Raw genomic sequence first — 20,929 nt, forward strand, 5'->3', positions numbered from 1 at the left:
CCCCATCCTCTTCAACCTGTCCCTGTCCTGTCTCCTCCCCACCCCTAGTTCCTGGTCCCAGTCCCCACTCCTCAGGCTTTTCATCCTATTCCCAGACCTCTTGCCTGGAAAGTCCTAGTCTTACTCCCCATCCTCATCTCCTTCACACCCAGCCCCCATCTATGCCCGGCTCCCAGTCCCAGTCTCCTTCCCCAGCCATTTCCAGTTGCTCACACCTTCGGTTCCCTGTCTCCACTCTCTTTGCCCAGCCTGTCCCAGTTCCCCCCTGCCTGGCTCTTTGTCCAATCTATTTCCCTCCCCTTACAGCCCTCTTTTCACCCACCACCCCACGCAAAGTCTCCATCCCCACTGGTTCCTTGTTCTATCTCTTTGCCCAGCCAGTCCCAGTTCTCCTCCCACTCCCCAAGTCCTTGTCAGATTTATCTCCCCTCCCCACATGGTGACAGGTATGTTCCTGTGGCTACTTTGGGGACAGGTGTGTTCCTCGGGCCAGCTCCCTGTGGCTTGGGGGGGGGTACAGGTGTGTTCATGGGCCGGCTACCTGTGGCTGGGGGGGAACAGGTGTGTTCCTGGGCCGGGGGGGGCGGGTGTGTTCCTGGGCCGGGGGGGGCGGGTGTGTTCCTGGACTGGGGGGAACAGGTGTGTTCCTGGGCCGGGGGGGGCGGGTGTGTTCCTGGACTGGGGGGAACAGGTGTGTTCCTGGGCCGGCTGCCCGCGGAGAGTCCACACCCCGCCTCACTCAGCCATGCGGCGGGCAGCTGGCTGTCCAGTGCGCATGTCCGCGGGGCGGGGGGCGGGCAGTGGTGCGCACGTGCAGAAAGGGGGCCGAGGTAAGCTCCCCGCGCGCATGTGCTGAGGTAGCGGCCGCGGGCGCGCCGATCGCTTGCGCGGGCAGTGCGCATGCGCGGGGGGCGGGCTGGCGCGGCGGCGGCGGCGGCGGCGGAGGAGAGTTAAAATGGAAGATGAGGAGGTCGCCGAGAGCTGGGAGGAGGCGGCTGACAGCGGGGTGAGGACGGGCCGGGGCCCGGCCGCGTGCGCGGGGGGCGGGCTGGGCAGCGCGGCCTGGCCAGGGGACCCCGCCCAGGTGGGCTCAGCCGGGCGGCAGCGAAGAGCCCGGGCCCCTGAGCGCCTGCTAGGCCCCTTAAAGGGGCCGTGTCCTCATTCCTGCTGGGGCCTCCCGGCCCCTCCCTCCTCGGCCCCGCCCCGCCCGGCGGGACAGGCAGCTGGGGGCCCACGTGCGCCCCCCTTTCTATTGGGGGGTCCAAGGGGGCAGGCTCGTGTCTCCTGTTCGATGGGCCCGCCCCGCGCCCCAGCTCTTCGGGGGGGGGGGCTGTGTCGGGTCAGGGGCTGGGGGCTGGCCCGGGCTGGGACTCGCACGTGCCTCTGACCGCGTTTTAAACTCCGTCACTCTCCCCCCCCCCCCCCCCCCGAGAAGTGTCGGGATTCTGTGGCAACGGATCGGGGCCTCTGGGCGTGATCTTCATCACATGCCGAAGAATCATACAAGTTCCGGCTGTGGCTTAGAGTCCGGATTCCTGCCTCCAAAGGTAGCTGGAAACCATGGACCCATAGGGAAGGTGCTGGAAGTTTTGTAGAGGACTCGCCCGCTCTTGTGACCGATGCCAACGAAATCTTGCTTTAGAGAGACGCAGTGACACTTGCAAAGTGTGGTGATGATGGGTGGGGTCTGGCTCATCACCTGCTGCAGGTGATGTGGCTGGTCAGGTAGCTGGTACTTGATTCAGTCAAATGCGCAACATTAAATTCCTTAGCTAAAGAGCTGGTATCTCTAACCAGAGGCTGACAAGAAGCATGATTCCTCTCTATATCCTTGACAATAATGTGCCTGGTTTTAGTATTACCAAGTATTCCCTTTGATATTTGAAGTGAAACAGTCACCCATGTTTGATCTTCAGTAGCCAGATCAAAGAACAGGAGTACTTGTGGCACCTTAGAGACTAACAAATTTATTAGAGCATAAGCTTTCGTGGACTACAGCCCACTTCTTCGGATGCATATAGAGTGGAATAAATATTGAGGAGATATATATACATACAGAGAGCATGAACAGGTGGGAGTTGTCTTACCAACTCTGAGAGGCCAATTAAGTAAGAAGAAGGAAAAAAAAAACTTTTGAAGTGATAATCAAGCTAGCCCAGTACAGACAGTTTGATAAGAAGTGTGAGCATACTTACAAGGGGAGATAGATTCAATGTTTGTAATGGCTCAGCCATTCCCAGTCCTTATTCAATCCTGAGTTGATTGTGTCTAGTTTGCATATCAATTCCAGCTCAGCAGTCTCTCGGAGTCTGTTTTTGAAGTTTTTCTGTTGTAAGATAACCACCCACAGGTCTGACATTGAATGGCCAGACAGGTTAAAGTGCAGTAGCTTACATTTCTATAGTGCCTTTCATTCTGAAGAATCCCAAAGTTGCAGCACCACTGAAATGCGGTCATCAATTGGGTGGTAGTGTAGGCAGGTAACCAGTATGGTGCACACAGCTGCCTGGGGAGGGAAGAGGAATTGTCTGTGACATGGAGGTGGAGGGGGGAGTTACTATTCTTGTGAGAAGTACACTAGCATCTTCAATTTTCAGAGAGTGGACAAGCTAAATAACAGTAAGCTCTTAAATTGTGAGAAGATAGAATTTGGGCTTGGACAATGTCTCTCTACTTCCTTGTTTACACCTATTAATTCATTTCTCCCTATCATTATTTGGGTGAAACTGTTTTGTTTTTCCTCTCTGTAAAAGAATATTGGGTTACAATTTGTTTGAAAGACATTAAGCTAAATAAGCCAGGAGTGGAGTGATACTGTTTGCCAGTGAAGCAGCAAGTAGGCAGCCTGTCAATGCTGTGATCATCATTGCTCTTAGAATTTGTCTAGAACATTGGTGTTAATTCCCCCTCTCGTTAAAATGTTCCATGAAGATACATAACATAAGGGCTGTTGATGGTGATTTTGGCCCAGACCAATGACTTGAAGAGATGTAGGAATTCTAGGCTTCCACCCACTTTCCCGCTGTCTCTTCTCTTCTCTGTTCCCCCCTCCCCCCCCAGTCTACACCCTTGGTAGTTGTTTCTAAGCTTCTCTTACAGGAAAATCTCATCTTTAGTTGTGGTACTCCTTAAAGTGCTTTCCCAGTGGGTCCAACTGGGGGAACTGCTGTAATCCTCAGTGCAGTAGTACTCCTACTGCTCAATGGAGAGCAAACTGACCACATGGTGCTAACTCTTCCATACTTGCAGCTGCTTCTACAGTTGTCCAGTCGCTTGATGCCTGTAACAGCAGTTGGAAGAAGGAGCAAACCTAGCTACCTCCTATAGAGGCTGCTGCTACATAGGAGAGGAAACAGCAGCTACCCTCAGGTTGGAGATGCCAGCCACCAACTGGAGACTCTAGGAGCTGCCGGTGAGACCAGGGCCACTGGTGGTGGAGAGAGATCCCACAGGAAAAGAGAAACATACAAGGAGTGGTGGGGGAGATGAGATGGTAAAAGCAGACAGTGTGACTCTTCATAAAGGATAAAACGCTTCCATTCTAAAAACATCTCTAGATAGACATGCTTACTCTTCATGTAAACTGTTGTAAGGCTATAACATTGGAGAACTGCCCTAGTGGAATCACTCTGCCCCTAGAACCATGAGGGAACAGCTATGTGCAAGAGCCCATGAACTGACCTGATCATCTGTTGCTGATAGGTCATTGTTTCTCCTCTCTCTCTCCTTCACCTATACTTTGTTCGGCGTAGAGCATCCCCAATGACTACGACATGCAGAGCTTACCCAGTGGAGCGCAACTGCTTGTCAATTTCCATCTGGAGAAGCACTATGGGCAGGTGAAGCAACACAGGTTAAGTACTTAACTATTGGTAGTTAATATTCTACCATGGCATGTAAGACAGGGGTGGGTTTGGAAAAATGTGTAAACCATTCTGTAAATGGTTTTCCTTTAAAAACGTATGTGTAAATATTAAAATATCTCCGTTCTTTAAATAGGTACTGCTGAATAGTTTAGGCTTGAAATTTGGGCTTAGTTTTTTAAAAAACAAACCCTCTTTTTTATTTAAAAAAAAAAACAACCCTGAAAAATAATAGAAACCTTTCTTTGTGGGTTTTAAGACTTCATATGAAAAGTTTCACTTGAATTTATACATCCCTCTACAGTATACCTAGTGCAGAATTGCTCTTAGTGCATGAGAGCTAGATCGTTAAACTGATTATACTAGTCATTTGTGAAGATAAATATGGTGCAAAAAAATAGAACATAAACTGTGAAAAGTAAATGTCTTTTTAAACATATGATCAGTCTAAGGTATTTGTAACCAGCAAAAAAAAACTACAAACATGACTTTTAATTTGATAGTGTCCCTATGGGCAATTTTATGAATAACTGTTAATTATACCTTTAGGAAAGATTGACTCATTAGTTGGTACTCTGTCAGTTGGGCAATATAGAACTTGTAGATTTATTTGCATTTATATTTTATTTTTATCTCCTAAGTAATACATTTGTGGGGGGGGGGAAATCACCTATGAAGGATTTTTAAAGAATTGGGCTCTTGTATTCCCTTTTGCTGCAGCTTGTCCCGAAAGTGTCTTGTCTGATACTCTAAGGTATCAGGAATATCAAGTCTGGTCTTCCCTGGTTTTGCTGGAGGAATTAGAGGTCTGAAAACTGTATTGTGTGCTCTCACAGCTGAACTGAAAGAATGAGTTGGTGAAACTTCAAAATGTTGTTCATTGCCCAGGAGTCAGAGTTTCAAACACGCTGACTGGAAATGGCCTTTCCCTCTCAATTCTTGTGATGTCCTGTCAGCAGAAGGTATGTCTGCACCGCAGTGTGTAGACATACCCAAAATAGCTTTAATCTTGGGCACCAACCACAATGAAGCTGCAGCAGCGTCGGGCTAGCTGCCCTAGTACAAGCCTGCCAGGGAACCTGGGCACGTGCTCAGGTGGCTAGCCCATGCTGCTGTGGCTTCATGGTATTGGTACCTGAGCTAGGTAGATTAAAGCTTGCTTGGGTGTGTCTACATGTACTGCAATCACACTGCTAATTGCAGTGTAAATATACCCAGAGTTTTCCAGGGCAGACAAGACTTTAATTTCTTACGTAAAAGAAAACAGAAAAAGTTAAAACAAAAAAAAACATAAAACAAAAAACCTTTTAAGCAAATCAGGCATAAATCCAACTCCTTTCTTTGCTGGTCACCTTTAAACTAATAAAAATCAAGAAATAGAGAATTAAGAAATATCAATTTAAATCTCACTTCTGAATTTTGTCGCAAGTAACACCTGCGATGACTATAACAGAGCGACTAGAGGAAACAAATGTTTTTTTCCGTTGGTTTACTTTGTGCATTTGTCTAAGGCCCCCTTTCCTGTAGTATCTGAACAATCACAATCATTAATGTACTTATCCTCACAACACACCCATGAGGTAGGGAAAATACTGCTTATTCCCATTTTACAGATGGGGAAACTGAGCCATGCATGGTCTGTGGCAGAGCAGGGACTCAAACACACATCTTCCCCTAAGTCCAAGCCTAGCATCCTAGCCACTAATATAACTTAAATTTTCTGTTTTGTGTGCGTCCCTCTGTACACCTATAGGGAGTAACATTTTTTTAAAAGTAATTGTAAAACAACAACAAATTTTGCAGGCCTAAAGGTAGGTGTAGCACCCGGAACCATTTTTAATCTATTTTTTGAAACTGAGTAGACTTCAAGGCTAGAATGTCAGCCTTATAAGTGTGTGGGGAGTGTGGAGAAAAGGGTTCATTTGGAGCCAATGGTATGTCAGCCTGAGCTCTAATTTGCCTGCTTTATGTTGGTTTGATCAACTGTTTATCAATGGTATTTTGCGAATTAGGCACTATATCAGTGCCTCAAGACAGGAATAGGTTTGTATTGATACAGTGTTAGCTTGTTTTCACGCAGCTAGAAGTCTTCCAGAGTATACTGTTCGTTTACTAGTCTGAGTGAAGGTAACTGCAGCTGTAAATTGGGTCTGACTAATAGTTATTTATAAAATCCTAATGATCTCTTTGGCTGTCTTCTTTTGAAGACCAGTACAGCAACAAATGTGTTCCTCCAGCTTCAGAGTTCATGAGCCAAATACTCTGACAGATACTGTATGGAATTTAACCTTTTATTTTTTGCTCTTCAGTACAATGTAGGTGTTTAAAAGTACAGGGCAGAAGGAAAGCCTGCGTGTCTATAAAAATAATCCATGCATAAAATTTAATTATGATAACATGGTATACCAGACATACAATTTAGCATCTTTTATTAGAACACGCCACCATTACTTGAACTTAGTAGGAAGGAAAAGCTGCCATTGCTTATGGGATAGAAGGAGTTGGCATGAGTGTTTCCGTTCATAAACGGAGATATTAGTGACAATAATATTCTTCACAACTTTAGCAGTTGATGTAATTCCAATCCTTACGTAAAACTGACTCTGTACTCTAAGCCAAATTCCAATTAGTTGGTACAGACCTGAGGTGAAGCGACTGATTCCAATTTGTCCTTTTAAAAAAACCGTAGCTGTTGAATCTTCATGTAAAAGACAGAAACATGAATGTAATCCTTTCGGTAAGTCTTACCAACCGCCACTTCCAGTACTGCCGTGCTGCTCTTTTCCAAAGGTGTTATCTCACTATTATCTGCAAAGAAACTGATAGTAACCTAAGCATAGTTTTTTTTGTTTTGTTTTGTTCTTTGGAAACTTGTTTTTGTTTTCAAACTCTGGCTTCAAATTTAGCAACTTAATAAGCTGACTTATTGGTAACATCTCTTCGGGAAGCAGTGGGAAGGATACATTCAGATTTGCTCAACCATTTCCTATCGTAGTAGTACTGGTCAGCTGATGGTGCTGTGGCTTCTACCGAGGAGTAGTGATAAAAGATGAATTCTAATGACTCTTTGTGAAGGCTTAAAACTGAGCCCGGTTCAGAGTCTAAGTTTCAGTTGACTTTGAACTGTGGCCACTTGGCTAGGATGCATCTTGCTACATGGCGCACCATGGGGAGCAGACAGTTTAGTTTTTCTAATTCTTAGCAGCCAGGGGATACATAAGAGCGATTGAGCAGAGTACTGATTGTACTTCTGATCTGTACTTTTTTTTGCATTTGCTATACATTGTACCTTTCACTTGTGGTTCTCATGGGACTGTGAAATAGGTTAGCAGAGGCATATAAGTGGCAGTCAGAGCTCAACTCTTCTGACTCCCAATTCCTTGCTTCAGCCATTAAATCATGCTGCCTCCCTATATTCATATGGAGTTTAATTTAGAATCTTTCCCAGCCTGTTGCAGTAAACTCTAATTGACCTGAAATGTGATCAAAGCACAACAGCTAAGGGGAAATGTTAAAGAGCTGTGGAGTCTGACCCTGTAACTGTCAATCTGCATTGTCCTCTTGTCATTAAAGAATTATCCATTGAAATTGGTGGAACGCAATGGGATATTAATGTGTGAACAAAGAATCCTACAAATATGGCTTCAGTGTAAGGTTTACATCTGAGGCTGTTGATGAGGTTTAAAATGTATGAGGTACACGGATGAGTTTTGATTTCAAGGATTACAAAGGAATTTGTGAAATACCATGTAAAGGCTTTTATATCCCGTCAAAATTCTTAGCTGTTCTGAAGCCACAGAACACACGTTTCTAAGTCACTGCTTAGGATTTAATGTAATCTTGCAGAACAACTGTGGCACTTCCTGTTTCCCAGTTGTCTAACTGCACAGGCTGCTGCTAAGAATTGGCTACCTTCAGAAAACCTAAGCCCCAGTGAAGCTGAAAGTGGTCTTGACTGTGAACCTTGCACTGACTACAAAATACAGCCAAGATTTCATGGGAGTAACCTAGAGAATTAATTAATGGAACTGTCTAATTCCCAACAGCCTTAGGAATCAGTGTTCTCAGAAATGTTTGTTTAATTCAGAAATTAATGGGGAAACAAACTAGACATCTCTTAGAATTAATCGTATGTAATGCCATTCATACTCCAGGATATCCCAAAGCACCCTATGAAGCAATGAGTTGGATATTGGTGCTTGAATGGCTGCATTATGCACTCAGTAATGGTTCATGCAACCTTGAACATTTTAAAACCTGTTCTCCCTAAATAAGGGAATACTAGCCAGATCCTCAGAGTTATCCCCCACTCTTCATAAAATGCCATAGGAGCTTTAACTGCATCCATAAAAATAAGTAGAAAGGACCCTGTTTAACATCACTGCCGAAGGAGTCAACGCCTAAAGCCCAATCCCACTCCGTTTATTCACTCTCAAATGGGATTACTCAAGTGAGTAAAGTGAGCAGGATTTGGGGAGGTTTTTGTGTTCAGTAGTAATTTGTACAAAGCGCAGAAAGGGGCATGGCCACTGTTCAGAATCAGAACTTCAAAATGTTCCAGTGTTTTAAGGTGATATAATACTTCTCTCCTTGGTGACCATTACAGCCTGCTCCACCAATATGGAAGTTTGGCATTTTATCTTGATTTTCCACAAAATAACTCCAATCTTGTGTTTTCAGTTCACTAGACTTCTTCCCTTACTGTTCCTTAAAGTGAAGAAAAATGCTGTTCAAGGTCATTCTTAAAGAGCAACTTTAAAAAAAAACAAAAAAAACTTTTTCAGAAAGTTAATAGTTTTAGGAGAATATTGCCTGGATTTTTCTGGTCCCTTGCTCATTCTCCGCAAGGGAGACGTTAACTATGCAGGAGAAATAGTACAACAGTAATACACAATTCACAAAGTAAACTAACTGGAAAAAATAGATAATTGTTTGCTAACTTTCAGTTCCAGTAACCTTGGGTATTAACTTTCTGTTTTATTTCAGACATAAATGAGACTCATCTATTTGATGAAGCACTAAGTTTAACATTAAAAAAAGTATACCCTATGCAGGAGACATAGGAGAAATAACAGTACATCTGAAGTGTACATGTGTAGAAAAACCTTCAGAAATAAGGCAAATTACCACTATTTGAACATTTCCAGAAATTCTGCCACTGGGGAACTTCAGGGAATTTCCTTCACTCACTATTTTAGTCTCTTGGGAACAGGAGAACTAGGTGGGGATTCAACCTCAAATTAAGCTATTCTGGATATATTAATTCTTGCTCTTCTCCCTTTCCACCACTTCACCACAAATTGGAGAACCGTGCTTACCCAGTGTGGCGTCTAGCTCTGTACTGAACTGTGGATGCAGACTCCAACCAAAAGATGCCTGGAATGTGCATCTCTGGGTTGCCTTGGAGATGGACGCCGTTCATCTACATGTTCTAATGCATGCTGCAGAACACTAGTCCTCTATTAGTGGAATTCTCAACCAAGATAAGTGACTGTAGATGGTGATTGTGGTAGATTTGCCTTTTATTCTGAATTATTCCTTCTTGGTGGATGTGACAGATTACTTTTCATTAGGTCTTGATATTTGTAGCATTTGTCTCTAATGCAGATGGATGGAGATTTTGATATTAAAGACCTACTTTGATAAATATATAGCTTCTGTTAGCCCCTGTCCACAGCAGGCTTTTAATATCAAAGGATATGCAAAACACTGTGCTTTCTGTTGGATTCTCTTGAGTCTTAAAAAGTGACTGAGACAAAAACCGCATAATAGGAATTTTTTACTAAATTTAGTAATCTGTTCATGGATCCCTTTGCAGGGGGAAAAGGGGAATGTAAAATGGACTTCCTTAGCTATTGTTAATGTAAACCTGGTATATAGGAAATTGTGAAGAGGAGGTATCCTTCCATAATGAATCCAATAATCGCAAAAAATTAACAGAGCTCTCGTGCAGTGTGACACACTCATTAGTTGGGTTGATGCTGCATGAGATTTTTTTCTAATAGTAAGTCTGATTGTCTCTCATGTAAGCATGTGCCTTCCAGTTGCTGTAGTGCTTCTGGCACCCAAAAGCCATAAATCAGACCCTAATTTTAACATGTTATCTGCGTGGCTCAGTGACGCAGTGCAGCATGTGAGGATAGTAGTTGAAGTTGGTTGAGGATCAACCGACAAAAACAGATCTGCTGAGAGCCCCTAAAGTGATCTTCAGTTTCCAAGTATTGAGACCAAAGTTTGTGAGGTGCATCGACTTTTCAAGCCCTAAATGCATGCAATGTTATGGACTGCTAGATGTGGAAGAGAGGTCACTAATGTCCTGAATTTTTTTGCTGACCAGTTAAGGGACACTGTCCAGTAAGTTGGCAACATAATTTGAATAGGTAACATTCTGCAAACTAACTTGCATTTTCTTTACCATGAGTGCAAAATATAGCAACACCTAATAAAAAACCAATCTCAAATAGAGGTCAAGAGTGTGAGGTAATATTGTTTGTTTCAAGAGAAAACATATGGTCAATATCTGCATAAATACACATGAATTACAAAATGTCTTGGTAAACCCCCTTGGTGGTGTACCAGCAACTGGAGTTCTAAAGGTCATTGGAAGATCTGACTTGTCTGTTGCTGTTCATAGTGGGTGTCTGACTGGAGTTAGAACCCCAACACAGGTGGTGGTGAGGATTATTTGGATCATGGGTGTAAGGAGAGGAAGAGGGTGTGAGGGTGGTAACAGTAGGGAAAAGCTGATTCTATGCGGCCATATTCTGCTTTAGAAGTGGACCAGTGAGGGGTCCTGAAGGAATTGCACTGCAAGGAGTCATGAGAAGGAAAGAAATAGAACACAGAAATCGGAGGGATGGTGGGAAAGAGCAGCTCTATATAGGTTCTTTGACTATGTTCATCTCTAGTATCAGTTCTGTTTGTACTAAATCTTGATATAATGCAAATATATGGTAGAACCACTTAAGCCGAGTACAAATGTGTAGAGTCCACTGACTGACTTTTTGATAGGCTACAATGCCAGCTGTTTGTGAGGACACGTTGGATTCTTATAGTATATGTCATTAAGACATTTGGCATGTGACTTCTGTGACTAACCATTTCAAATCTGAGTTAGAGCAACAGCTATGCCTCCAAATCAGAGGGGCTTGTTAAGTGACTAGGCGTGCCATGTTGACTAAGCATGACTGACTAATCAGTTGCTGAAAATCCAGAGCGCTCAGCGGGACCATAGATGTGTGTGCACTTTTCCTCCAATACAGTCATCCCCTTTGCAGTGTTGTCCTTAGTGGATTACCCAGGCCTTCTTAGAGTCTGGAAGGGCATTCTGATAAAACTGATAGATTATTTCGAAATGGGGGTCTTGTCTGTCCAGTGGGAAGATTGTTGAGATGCAGTATTGTTTCCTAATTTTCATGTGGTATCTTCCCCACACACACAAATTGCTCCCACTTGGATTCATGTGACCAAACTGACTGAGGACTTAGGTGGCACAAGAAGGATAAGATGTGTGAGGTCGCTGCTGACATGGGCTATAAGGGAGAACACTGAGTGGGCTGGATCTAGTATGTGACACCAATATTGGATCATGTGTGATCACAAAATGTTCCCATCTTCACCCTATTCCAATTACAGGAAGTATCTCCTCTTGGAAGAGTACCCAGTAATACTAATTAGTGATTTGTGGCATGACCAGGATATTGCTTCATGTCAACTCTGCTCTGATTGTGAGGCTGTTCTAGCCAAGGAAATGAAAGAAATTGTCAGGAGCAACTTGCAGGTGTTAAAATGATTGTAATTAGAGGTTAGGTCAGAAGAAAGTTAAGAGGAATTGTGACGTTAGGTTTGCCTACCTAGCAAGTTAGTATAGTGCAAGCCACGGTGTGAACCTAGAGCACACTGATTTAACATGCACTAATGTCCCATGTGGATGCTGCTACAGCTCACTAAAAGTTCCTTAGTGTGCTTTGATGTACTCAGTTTGAGTGCATTAAGGAACTGTCTCCCATTCTAAGTGCATCCAAGGAAGTGGTGTTTACATGTGCAAAAGAATCTGATGTGAAAACCATAATAATTTTACAAGAGAGGTGGCTTTTAACTCTGGAATTGACTTGACTGAAAGGGGAAGTCTCTGGCACTAGCTCTCTGAGGATGGTGATAGAGAAAGGAAAGGGTGGGCAGGGAGAGAATAAGAGTTTATGGAGGTGGGAGCTCTCCAGCATCACCAAAATGAGATTTCAGAATCCTTTGAATTCTCTGCTATCAAAAATAAAATTTAATCTGTGTGCCATGAAGCCGCCTATGAGGTCCTAAAATGTGGCCCATAGCCCCCTCTGTGTGACTGCAGGGTGTTGACAGCTGAACAGTCCCAGACTCTTGTTACTGATTAATTTGGAAAAGCAATTTCTGCTCCTGTCAGGGAAGCAAAACCCTCAAGCAAATAATATGGCTTTGTATTTTTTCATCTATCTGGAACATGTGCAAATTGGTTGAAGCCTTTAGACACCTGGCAAAGTGCCAATGAATCTCTGCTGATGCAAAGCAAAGGTGCCCCACCTTAAGTTTCTGATAGCTAGAGAGTGATCTTATTGGAGAACGGGACTTGTTTCTAAGATCCAGATTGAAAACGTGATGTGATGCAGCTTAAAGACAGTACTTGCATGAGAAAACATGGGTTAGTTTTTTCTCTTGCCTAGTCATTTTACTTAAAATTGTGAAATGGTATTGGTACTGGCTACTGTAAGTTGCCACTAGGTATAAATACATCAGGCAAATATTTGGTGTGTCATTTGGCAAGTAGAGATTTGGGAGCTGTAATGAGAAACTATTCAGTGATGTTCCCCAAAACACAATTGTTGTTGTTTTTTTTTTTCCCAAGAGCCAGTACTCTGTAAGGGGTTCAGCCCGGTCATGCTCTAAAGTCAGACATGTCAGAAACCAAAGTAGGCTTTCCAACCCAACTCATTGTAAAGCTTCATGTGCTTACAATAAGCCCTTCACTTTTTCTGTAGCTTCCAATTGCATTTCCATGGGGCTACTTTGAAACATGTAACCCCCTTTCTCTGTGCTGTCCTGCCAGGCATCTGTTCCCTACTGCTAGCTGCATGTTGAGTGTAACAAGGAGTCTAGTCTTCCATGTTTCCCAGCAGGGGATTATAAAATTCGATTCCTGTTTAAAGGAGTTGTGGGAGAGGATTGGCTTGGATGTTCTGGACACAAGACTGATTTTGAAGCTTGGTCACTGTGTAGTGTTCAAAGTCACTGAAATAGCACTGTAAATTAAAAGCATCGAACTTGTAAACTGGTTGAGATGCTGCCCTTTCCCCATCCTACCCCAAATAACAGAGTTGTTAATGAGATGTGTGAGGAAGCATCCTTCTAGTTATCTACTACCCTGAGACTCTGGGGAGAGGTAGTTAAGCACTTGGCTTTCACAACTCTTTTTTAAAGCTCTGTTCTATAGCAGGAAATAACCTCTTTTGGACTTGAGCTGCCTCATCTGTCTGCACCTTCACCTTGATTTGATCCTCAGATTCACCCCCAGCCAGTACAGGTGACTTCTAGCTCCCAGCCAAGATAGCTGCATCTCCACTTCCTGTTCCCAGGCAGTCTTTCTGGTCTTGCAGGTGGTCAGAAGTAGGCTGCTTCTGATATGCTTTATTTATGCATACACCCTCAACCTTCTGTGTAGCATTGCAACTTGCTGGTGGCCCAAGAACCACACAACCAATAATAAACCATATTTATATGGAACCAAGTAGGGTTTTCAAAGACTTAGCACTTGCATCCCTTCCCTGTTCTTGGTATAGTGGGGAATTGCTACTCAAACCCCATGTAGCTGAATGGATGGCAGTAGCCCACATAGCTTCTGACCTGATAATGCCTTTCTGTGGCTGGTGATGGCAGTGCAGACTGCCTCTCTCCTTAGGGGCAAGCTTTCACTATGGTTCTGGTTGAGTTGAGTTCAGGTAATAGCTTTGTAAGCTAGCCAATGGGCGGAGGACAGGAAGCTGAGCAGGTGGTATTCTGGCTGAGGACTGGAACTTCCTTGAGCCCTGCTAGTTGCCGCCTTCATGACTGAATCCAGGAGCGGCAGCTACCCCAGTGGTCTGTGTGTAACTGTACCAGAGACACTCAGCTCTATTTTCCTTTTCCTCTTCCTCAACAGTGTATAATATGTGAAACTGGTTAGTGTTACTCTGGTTGTTACAGTCACATTTCACCCCAGAGGATGCTTCAGTGGTGGCTTAAGTGCTTGGGGAATCCTTGGGATCAAAGGTGCTGTTCCAATTAGATGAACTGCCATTCTATCACCATGAAACTTTAAAAAAGCCATTAGTATGGGTCTGAAATGATCTTTAATGCTTTGCTGTTCTCCTACTGCTAATACCAACAAATACAGTGAAATGCACATGACCCTTTCACATAAGGGTTTTCTGTTTTTCAGATTAGTGTCTTTCTGTGTGTGATATGCAAGCAAGCAAGAGTATTGTTGTAATGGAAAAAGTGAGACTAAAGAAATTACAAGTGTCCTCAAGTAGAATCTGTAAATTCTCTATAAAAGGAGAGAGGTTTCACACTGTGTTTCTCACATCCCTTACAGGAAATAGATAGACGGTTGGAAAAGAAACTGAAGATTACACAAAAGGAAAGGTAATGGTGATCTTTTGGTCTGAAACACTCTCTTGATCTAGTATCAGAGGGGTAGCCGTGTTAGTCTGAATCTGTAAAAAGCAACACAAGGTCCTGTGGCACCTTTAAGACTAACAGAAGTATTGGGAGCATAAGCTTTCGTGGGTAAGAACCTCACTTCTTGCATCTGAAGAAGTGAGGTTCTTACCCACGAAAGCTTATGCTCCCAATACTTCTGTTAGTCTTAAAGGGTGCCACAGGACCCTCTGTTGCTCTCTTGATCTAGGCTCCCCTGCCTGGAGTTGCACACTTGCAGGTTCAGAGAGTTGGCACAGGAGGGTAAATTGCATTAGATGCATCAAATTTAGTGGGTAACTAACCTCCAATTTGAGCTAAGAAATGGGGAGCTTGTATTATGTAATGTCACTTTGTGGCACCTCTAATCCAGAGCAGTGTAGCTGAAAGATGATTGGCGATCATTTGATCCCTGAAGTAGGGTATTCAAGAGCAGATATAGCCACACCTATAGGGAAGCCATTTAAAAAACAAACAAAAAACCCAAACTGGGCAGTAGAATGAAGAAATGGGTGAAAGCCAAGTAACCCCTTCATGTACCAACCCTTTTTTGACCTGCTGTGCTCTGTCAGTGAGACTTCTGTGCCTGGATTCTGGCTTGGGAGGGTCACACAGAGGGAAAGCTCATACTTATCCCGTGTTGCCGCAAACCTATCACTTATCACTGTTCTCAGCGATGAGAATTGGGTTTATATCTTCCTGCTTGCTCTACCTCCCCTCCCCACCTCTCCCTTCCCTCCCCCAAAAATTCTAAACTTCTGATGAGTGTCAGTCTTTGGTTCAGCTTTCTGGTAGTTCAATAAGCTAATGCCTAAGCTAACACACTTGTTTGTTGTGATTTTTAGATGGGAGAGGGACTGTACCAAAAATCTGTGGAGTGGGGTTGTGGGGACACAATTCCAGAAAGTAAGGGGCTGGAGAGAGACTGTCAAATGCTGATGCATGCTATAAGAAATCCTGAGATGACTTAAGTACATTTTCCTTCATACATCTTCAATTGTAGGTGCCTACATTTTATTTTTTTAGCACTCAGGAATGGGCCAGATGCCTCTCGAAATTATAGAATACTCCCTGCCTCAAAAAAGTCACAAGCTAACTTGGGACACCCCAACTCAGAAACTTTTTGAGCTTTAATTTTTATGATTGGAACTGGTAGCAAAAAACTCTAATAATCATCCCACCCAGTTGAAAGTGGGATTCTCTGGTCAGTCTCCTGGCACCCCTCCTTTTCTCCCCCTCCCCCTCCTCCCCCCCCCCTTTTTTTTTTAAAGGAGAAGAACCAAAGCACCAGGTCTGTCTTCTGCCCTCCTGCACGTTTGACTTGAGTGGGCAAATCTCAAATAAGCATGCTCTCTACTACAGTATCAGAGTTGCAACTATAACAAGGTTAATTATGACTAGGTGGTGTCTTGCAACAAAGATGGTATCCGTCTGGCAGGGCTCCCATTCACAGCAGTTAACACTTTGTCAGTGGGATACAGATACTAATTAGATATTTGTGTCATTTTTCTTAAACAGCAGAAAATCAAAATCTCCTCCCAAAGTGCCGATTGTCATTCAGGACGACAGCCTTCCCTCAGGTCCTCCTCCACAGATCAGGATCTTAAAGAGGCCCACAACTAACGGTGTGCTTAGTAACCCCAACTCTGCGAGCAGACCAGCTTTTCCGGTAAAGTCTCTGGCACAGAGAGAGGCAGAATACGCAGAAGCCAGAAAACGAATTCTGGGCAGCGCAAGCCCAGAAGAGGAACAGGAGAAACCCATTCTAGACAGGTGAGAGTGGCTGGGCTTAATAGCAGTTCTAGCTGCATCCCTGAACTAACCCCTGTAGGAAGTCCTTCAGCAAACAATTTCCTACAGATAGTCCTCCAGAGGGAAGAGGAGCCATGCCAATACCTAATATTTCACATGACATGCAGGATAAAGCCCACTGAGAGGTGGGGGCATCCTGTTAGCACATGTGATCCGGTATAGCTCAAATGCATAGAAATGAAAGCAAATGCTTATCGGAAGCAAAGGTGTTTAGACACAGATCGAGGACAAAGCCTTCTCTGACATAACCAGGGGAATAGGCAGCAGGAGCAGGTTGACTCTGCAAGGAAGGACTTGCCATATTTCATACAAATATCTTTAATAGTAAAACAAAAGGATTAGAAATAATTCTGCACAGATCCGAGACTGTCTACTCGGGGAGCGTAACCTTTCAACAAAATTTGACTGTTTTCCCCAAGCAAGGGGGCTACCGAGTTGAGTCTTGCCTGTGGATATCAAGCTGAGCTGGCTAGCCTGACTCACGTGGTGTGGAACAAGCTGAATTTACGTTCCCCACAGCCATGCTGCTTTTATCACTCATTGGAGAGGGCCAGGCCAGTCGCTCCAGAGGCACTTTCCCTCCCCATATTGTATGTTCTGCCCTGCCTTCTGATCTACATCACATTGGCTCTGTAGTCCTTTTCCAGTGTATTCTCCAACTAAACATAACCTTGGAGGGGGGGGAACAACTTAAACTGGAGTCCCGTTTGAACAGACACAGCAGCCACTCTTTCTAAAGACGAGAGGACTGCAATTTTTAAAAAAAGGTGCTGCCTGGGGTGGGAAAAGGCACATCATTGAAATGGCTCTCTTACAAAAGAGAGTAGTGATAAATGTTCCTAAAGCACATCCGTGAACAAAGGTGTTAACAAAACCAGAGCAGGATGATTCCACTCGGGTAGGGTCGGGACTGGGACTTGGACTTTGAAGTTACCTGGGTTTTGGCTGCTGAAGAGCAGGGCTTGGGGAAATGGAGCACTAGTCAATTCTCAATTGCCTGTGAGGCCCTGCAAAGTGCAGCAGCACTGACAACAGCTCTTTCACCATGGCGGTGCCTTTCCACTGAAGGACTCTTCCCTGTCTTCGTTGGAATTGCATGGGGTAAGGTAGAAGTCGTCTTCCTTTTTAAGACTGATTTCTTTCCTGCAGGCCAACAAGGATCTCCCAGCCAGAAGATTCCAGGCCATCCAATAATGTGATACGGCAGCCACTGGGTCCTGATGGTTCACAAGGCTTCAAACAACGCAGATAGATGTGGGCAAGCGATCATGCTGTCGAAAGCAGGGTCCGCTGCCACGGGTTGCACTGCCGTGGTGGACAAATGGACTTGAGCAGAGGGAACTACCTGGTTTACTTGCACTGTGATCCCTTTGCTCTGCCCACTGTGACCTTGAACCCCATGCACTGTGACCCCCTGCTCCACCCACTGTGATTGGCACACCGACGAGGGCTGTCCCAAGTCACTGTAAAAGGAAGGGGGGGTACGTTAAGGACTCTGAACAGGTGCAGAGAGTCGTGTGTGCCACTTCAGTTGAAGCTAGCGCCAGCAATAATGTTTATCATACTCATTAACCTGGGATTGAAAAGAAGAATGGGAAGCCTCCCCAAATGTGCATGTTGTCTCTCTCTCACTTCTGAGCGAGTTCTGTTTCAAAGGATCTTTGTTTTTTGTTTGTAAATCAGATCAACTTTAAACCAAGTGCATGGGAAAGGTTTTAACTGTTTAGTTTGTTTTAATTGAGAGAGGTAGTTGGTAGTGTTCTAAAAAAGGAGTTTCTAGGAATTTCCACAACATAATGGCTAGGATTTGGCAAGCTTAGCTTCTCGTTCTGTATTTCCACTGCTGCTAAGCAAATGGAAGGGGACTTCCAGGTACCTGGGCTTTCTAATTGCCTTGGGCCCAGAAACCAGTGGAGTCCAGTGGCCCAGTTCACTTACTGCACCTGTCATAAGCTTGGTTAGTTTTCTGCTGGCTTGAGGAAAAACTTAGTAATACATTTCTTGTATTTGGGGAGAAGGGAATGTAGACAGATCCCATGGAGACACCTACTGCCTGCCTGCTGCTTCCAGCAGAGAAAGCAGGGTGAAGGAACAGGGCTCTGTTGCATCTAGGTTTACAAGCTAGGAATAGACTAGTTCAATACTGTACTGGTCCACTCCGGTTAGTGCATGGAAAACATGGGAATGAGCCTGGCTCTGTGCAGCATGTGCTTGTCGGAAGGCTGTGTGGCAGGAGGCTGGGCAACCACTGCTCCAAAGGTTTGAACCCTAAGTGGCTTGTGATGGACCGATGGCTTATGGTACAATTCCAGTGCTGTACTTGATGCATTTACTTCTAGAAATCAGAGACATCGGGAACAAACCATGTTCAATAAAGCTTGGAAAAAAAATCCCTGTTTTCATGCATTGGTGGTAACAAATGGCTTTCCGCTAAGCTCTGTCCTCCAGCCCCAGAAAAAGAAAGGGGTCTGAGGAAGGGTTCCTGGCCATGGAAGGAGAAGTTTAAGGTACCACCAAGTCAGCTGTCGCAAGCTGTCAAATATAGCTACTCCATTGCTTCTCCTGTGCCCTCTACTGTCTTGTTGCATTGTCTAACTGTATATTAGACAACAAGGAAGCTGATCAACTCTTAATATTAACTGTCTCAAGGGATTAGATGAACACTAAAGCTTCCTTCTGCTGGGGCAACAAGAATGTATCTTGTATGCTGGAAAGGCTCCAGTAGTAGAGATGTCTCAGCATGTCGATAGGACCTGGTACTGTAGACAAGCCTGTGTGGCATAGAAACAGACTATATCTTTCTGTGACAGCAGCCAGAGGCCAAGAAGGATTTAGATCGTCCCTTCACCTAACAGGACCGTGGGCTAGTCTGCGTCACTGTGTTTCCAGAAGCTGCCTTTCCACCCAGTTGGTGTTTTGGAGGATGTATTCTGTACAGGTGCAATTTGACACGGGCCACTGTTTGTGCTTAATAGGTTGAATAGTGGGCACCTGAACCCATCCTCTTTTGCCTGAAAGGAAGCAGCTGACCAGAACCTCTGCCTACAGTGAGCTGTATGGGAGAGTCCCATACAGTAAACCAAGACATGTACAGAAATACAGCAAACTGGTTAAAATAAACTACCTGTGTACAAAAGATGAAATCTACTAGAACATTGATCTTTTAACTGAATTTCTTTTCTGTCCTGCCCTCCTGCGATTCCCTAAATCAAGTGAGCCCATGGAATGCTTGTTAAAGGATTACTTTTTTTTTTTTTTTTTTACTCTGCTGTAATCCGAGAGGTGGGCACAGGTGTACAGATGTTCCATAGGCCTGCAGTTGGGCTCAAGTCCTTGTGGTTTTATACGACTGTAATCTGATGTTTACCTAACTTCCTCTCAGGTAGGGCTTGGAATGTGCTGCAGGAGCACCTGTACAAGCCACGAGCATCTTTCCCTCATGGCAGCAAGGAGAAACTGATGGGAAGAGTCGCTGGATGGGGGAGGGCAGAAGAGAAGAGGATGGGAAAAGACATTAGCAATAACTGTGTAGTCACCACGCCTTTCCTTAATCGATAATTAAAATAGCTATTACTTTGGATGGCCAGCTGCTGGCAAAAGCCTCCTGATGTAGCTTCTGATATCTTGCCAATGTTAGGACAACAGTATCCTTTTTCTGCCACCTGGTATCCTGTATATCAGGGGTTTAACGTCCTTGCTAGCTGCTCATAGGACAAAATCCGGTCCTCCAGCATCACCCTCACATAACTAATATAAGATTATGTGGGGGGGAGCTAACCAGAGCACCCCCCTCCAGCTTATTCATCCTTAAAGCATGGTCAGTCAGGATGCTTCCAACCTGCGGGCAGGGGGGGGCAATGTTCCTGGAGAAACCTACCACTAGGCCCCCTCTTCCAGGTGGACAGTAGGTCAGTGATCCTGTCCAGAAATCAGTGTTGGGATAAGTCAAAGGCCCTGTTTGCAGAGGGGCTAGAGCTCTTGTTCTAATACATGTTTATAGGGTTTTTTGTGTGTGTTCTTAGGGGCACTTTATGGTTCTGTGTGTGTGTATGCGTGTGCGTGTGTGTATTCGGGTGGTAAGAAGTGCAAAGGTGTGTGCGTCTGCCACAGGACACACAGCTGCCTGTCTCCCCATGGAAGTGCTCCTAAGTATGCAGAAAAACATTTTATAAATTGTATTTTAAATAAATGTGTTAAACTTTTTAAAATGCCGTTTTATTTTTTTCAAACTACGTGTGCCCTCTTCCTGGAGCGCCCCAGGGCTAAATTGGGCTCTAGTAGCCGCCCCTGGGAGTTTACAATCTAAATTGGAGTGAGAACACACCCAAGAGGCACAACACCAGGAGGGGAGGAGAAGGGGTTTATTCCTGCTGAGAGTGGATTGAAACTACTTGACTCCTATATAGTTTCCTCGTTTGGGTTTCTATAATATGCTTTTAATGTACTGGGCAGGTCATTGAAATAGGGTCTCCTCCCCTGTATGTGAAAATGACTTGAATTAAAAGGGGGGCTCCAACAGTGCTTTCGGAGGGCGGGGGTTGGGGGTG

The 20,929-nt window shown here is 44.5% G+C and overlaps 1 protein-coding gene across 3 annotated transcripts; it reads left to right on the top strand.

Annotated features, from left to right (window-relative positions):
* The first annotated feature begins 918 nt into the window (after positions 1-918).
* Positions 919-20,590, top strand: SZRD1 (SUZ RNA binding domain containing 1). 3 transcript variants are annotated; one of them, XM_054008828.1, is made up of 5 exons: positions 919-1,006; positions 3,753-3,839; positions 14,467-14,516; positions 16,089-16,343; positions 17,532-20,590. In XM_054008828.1, the coding sequence occupies exons 1-5, from the start codon at positions 956-958 to the stop codon at positions 17,632-17,634; spliced, it is 546 nt and encodes a 181-aa protein (XP_053864803.1). In that variant the 5' UTR covers positions 919-955; the 3' UTR covers positions 17,635-20,590. The 3 variants fall into 3 exon arrangements, with proteins under 3 accessions (XP_053864803.1, XP_053864804.1, XP_053864802.1); XM_054008827.1 differs by lacking the exon at positions 3,753-3,839 and adding an exon at positions 1,436-1,547 and having other exon boundaries at positions 927-1,006; XM_054008829.1 differs by lacking the exon at positions 3,753-3,839 and having other exon boundaries at positions 923-1,006.
* Positions 20,591-20,929: the final 339 nt, after the last annotated feature.

The sequence above is a fragment of the Malaclemys terrapin genome, chromosome 19 (assembly GCF_027887155.1).
Source record: "Malaclemys terrapin pileata isolate rMalTer1 chromosome 19, rMalTer1.hap1, whole genome shotgun sequence".
NCBI lineage: Eukaryota > Metazoa > Chordata > Testudines > Emydidae > Malaclemys > Malaclemys terrapin.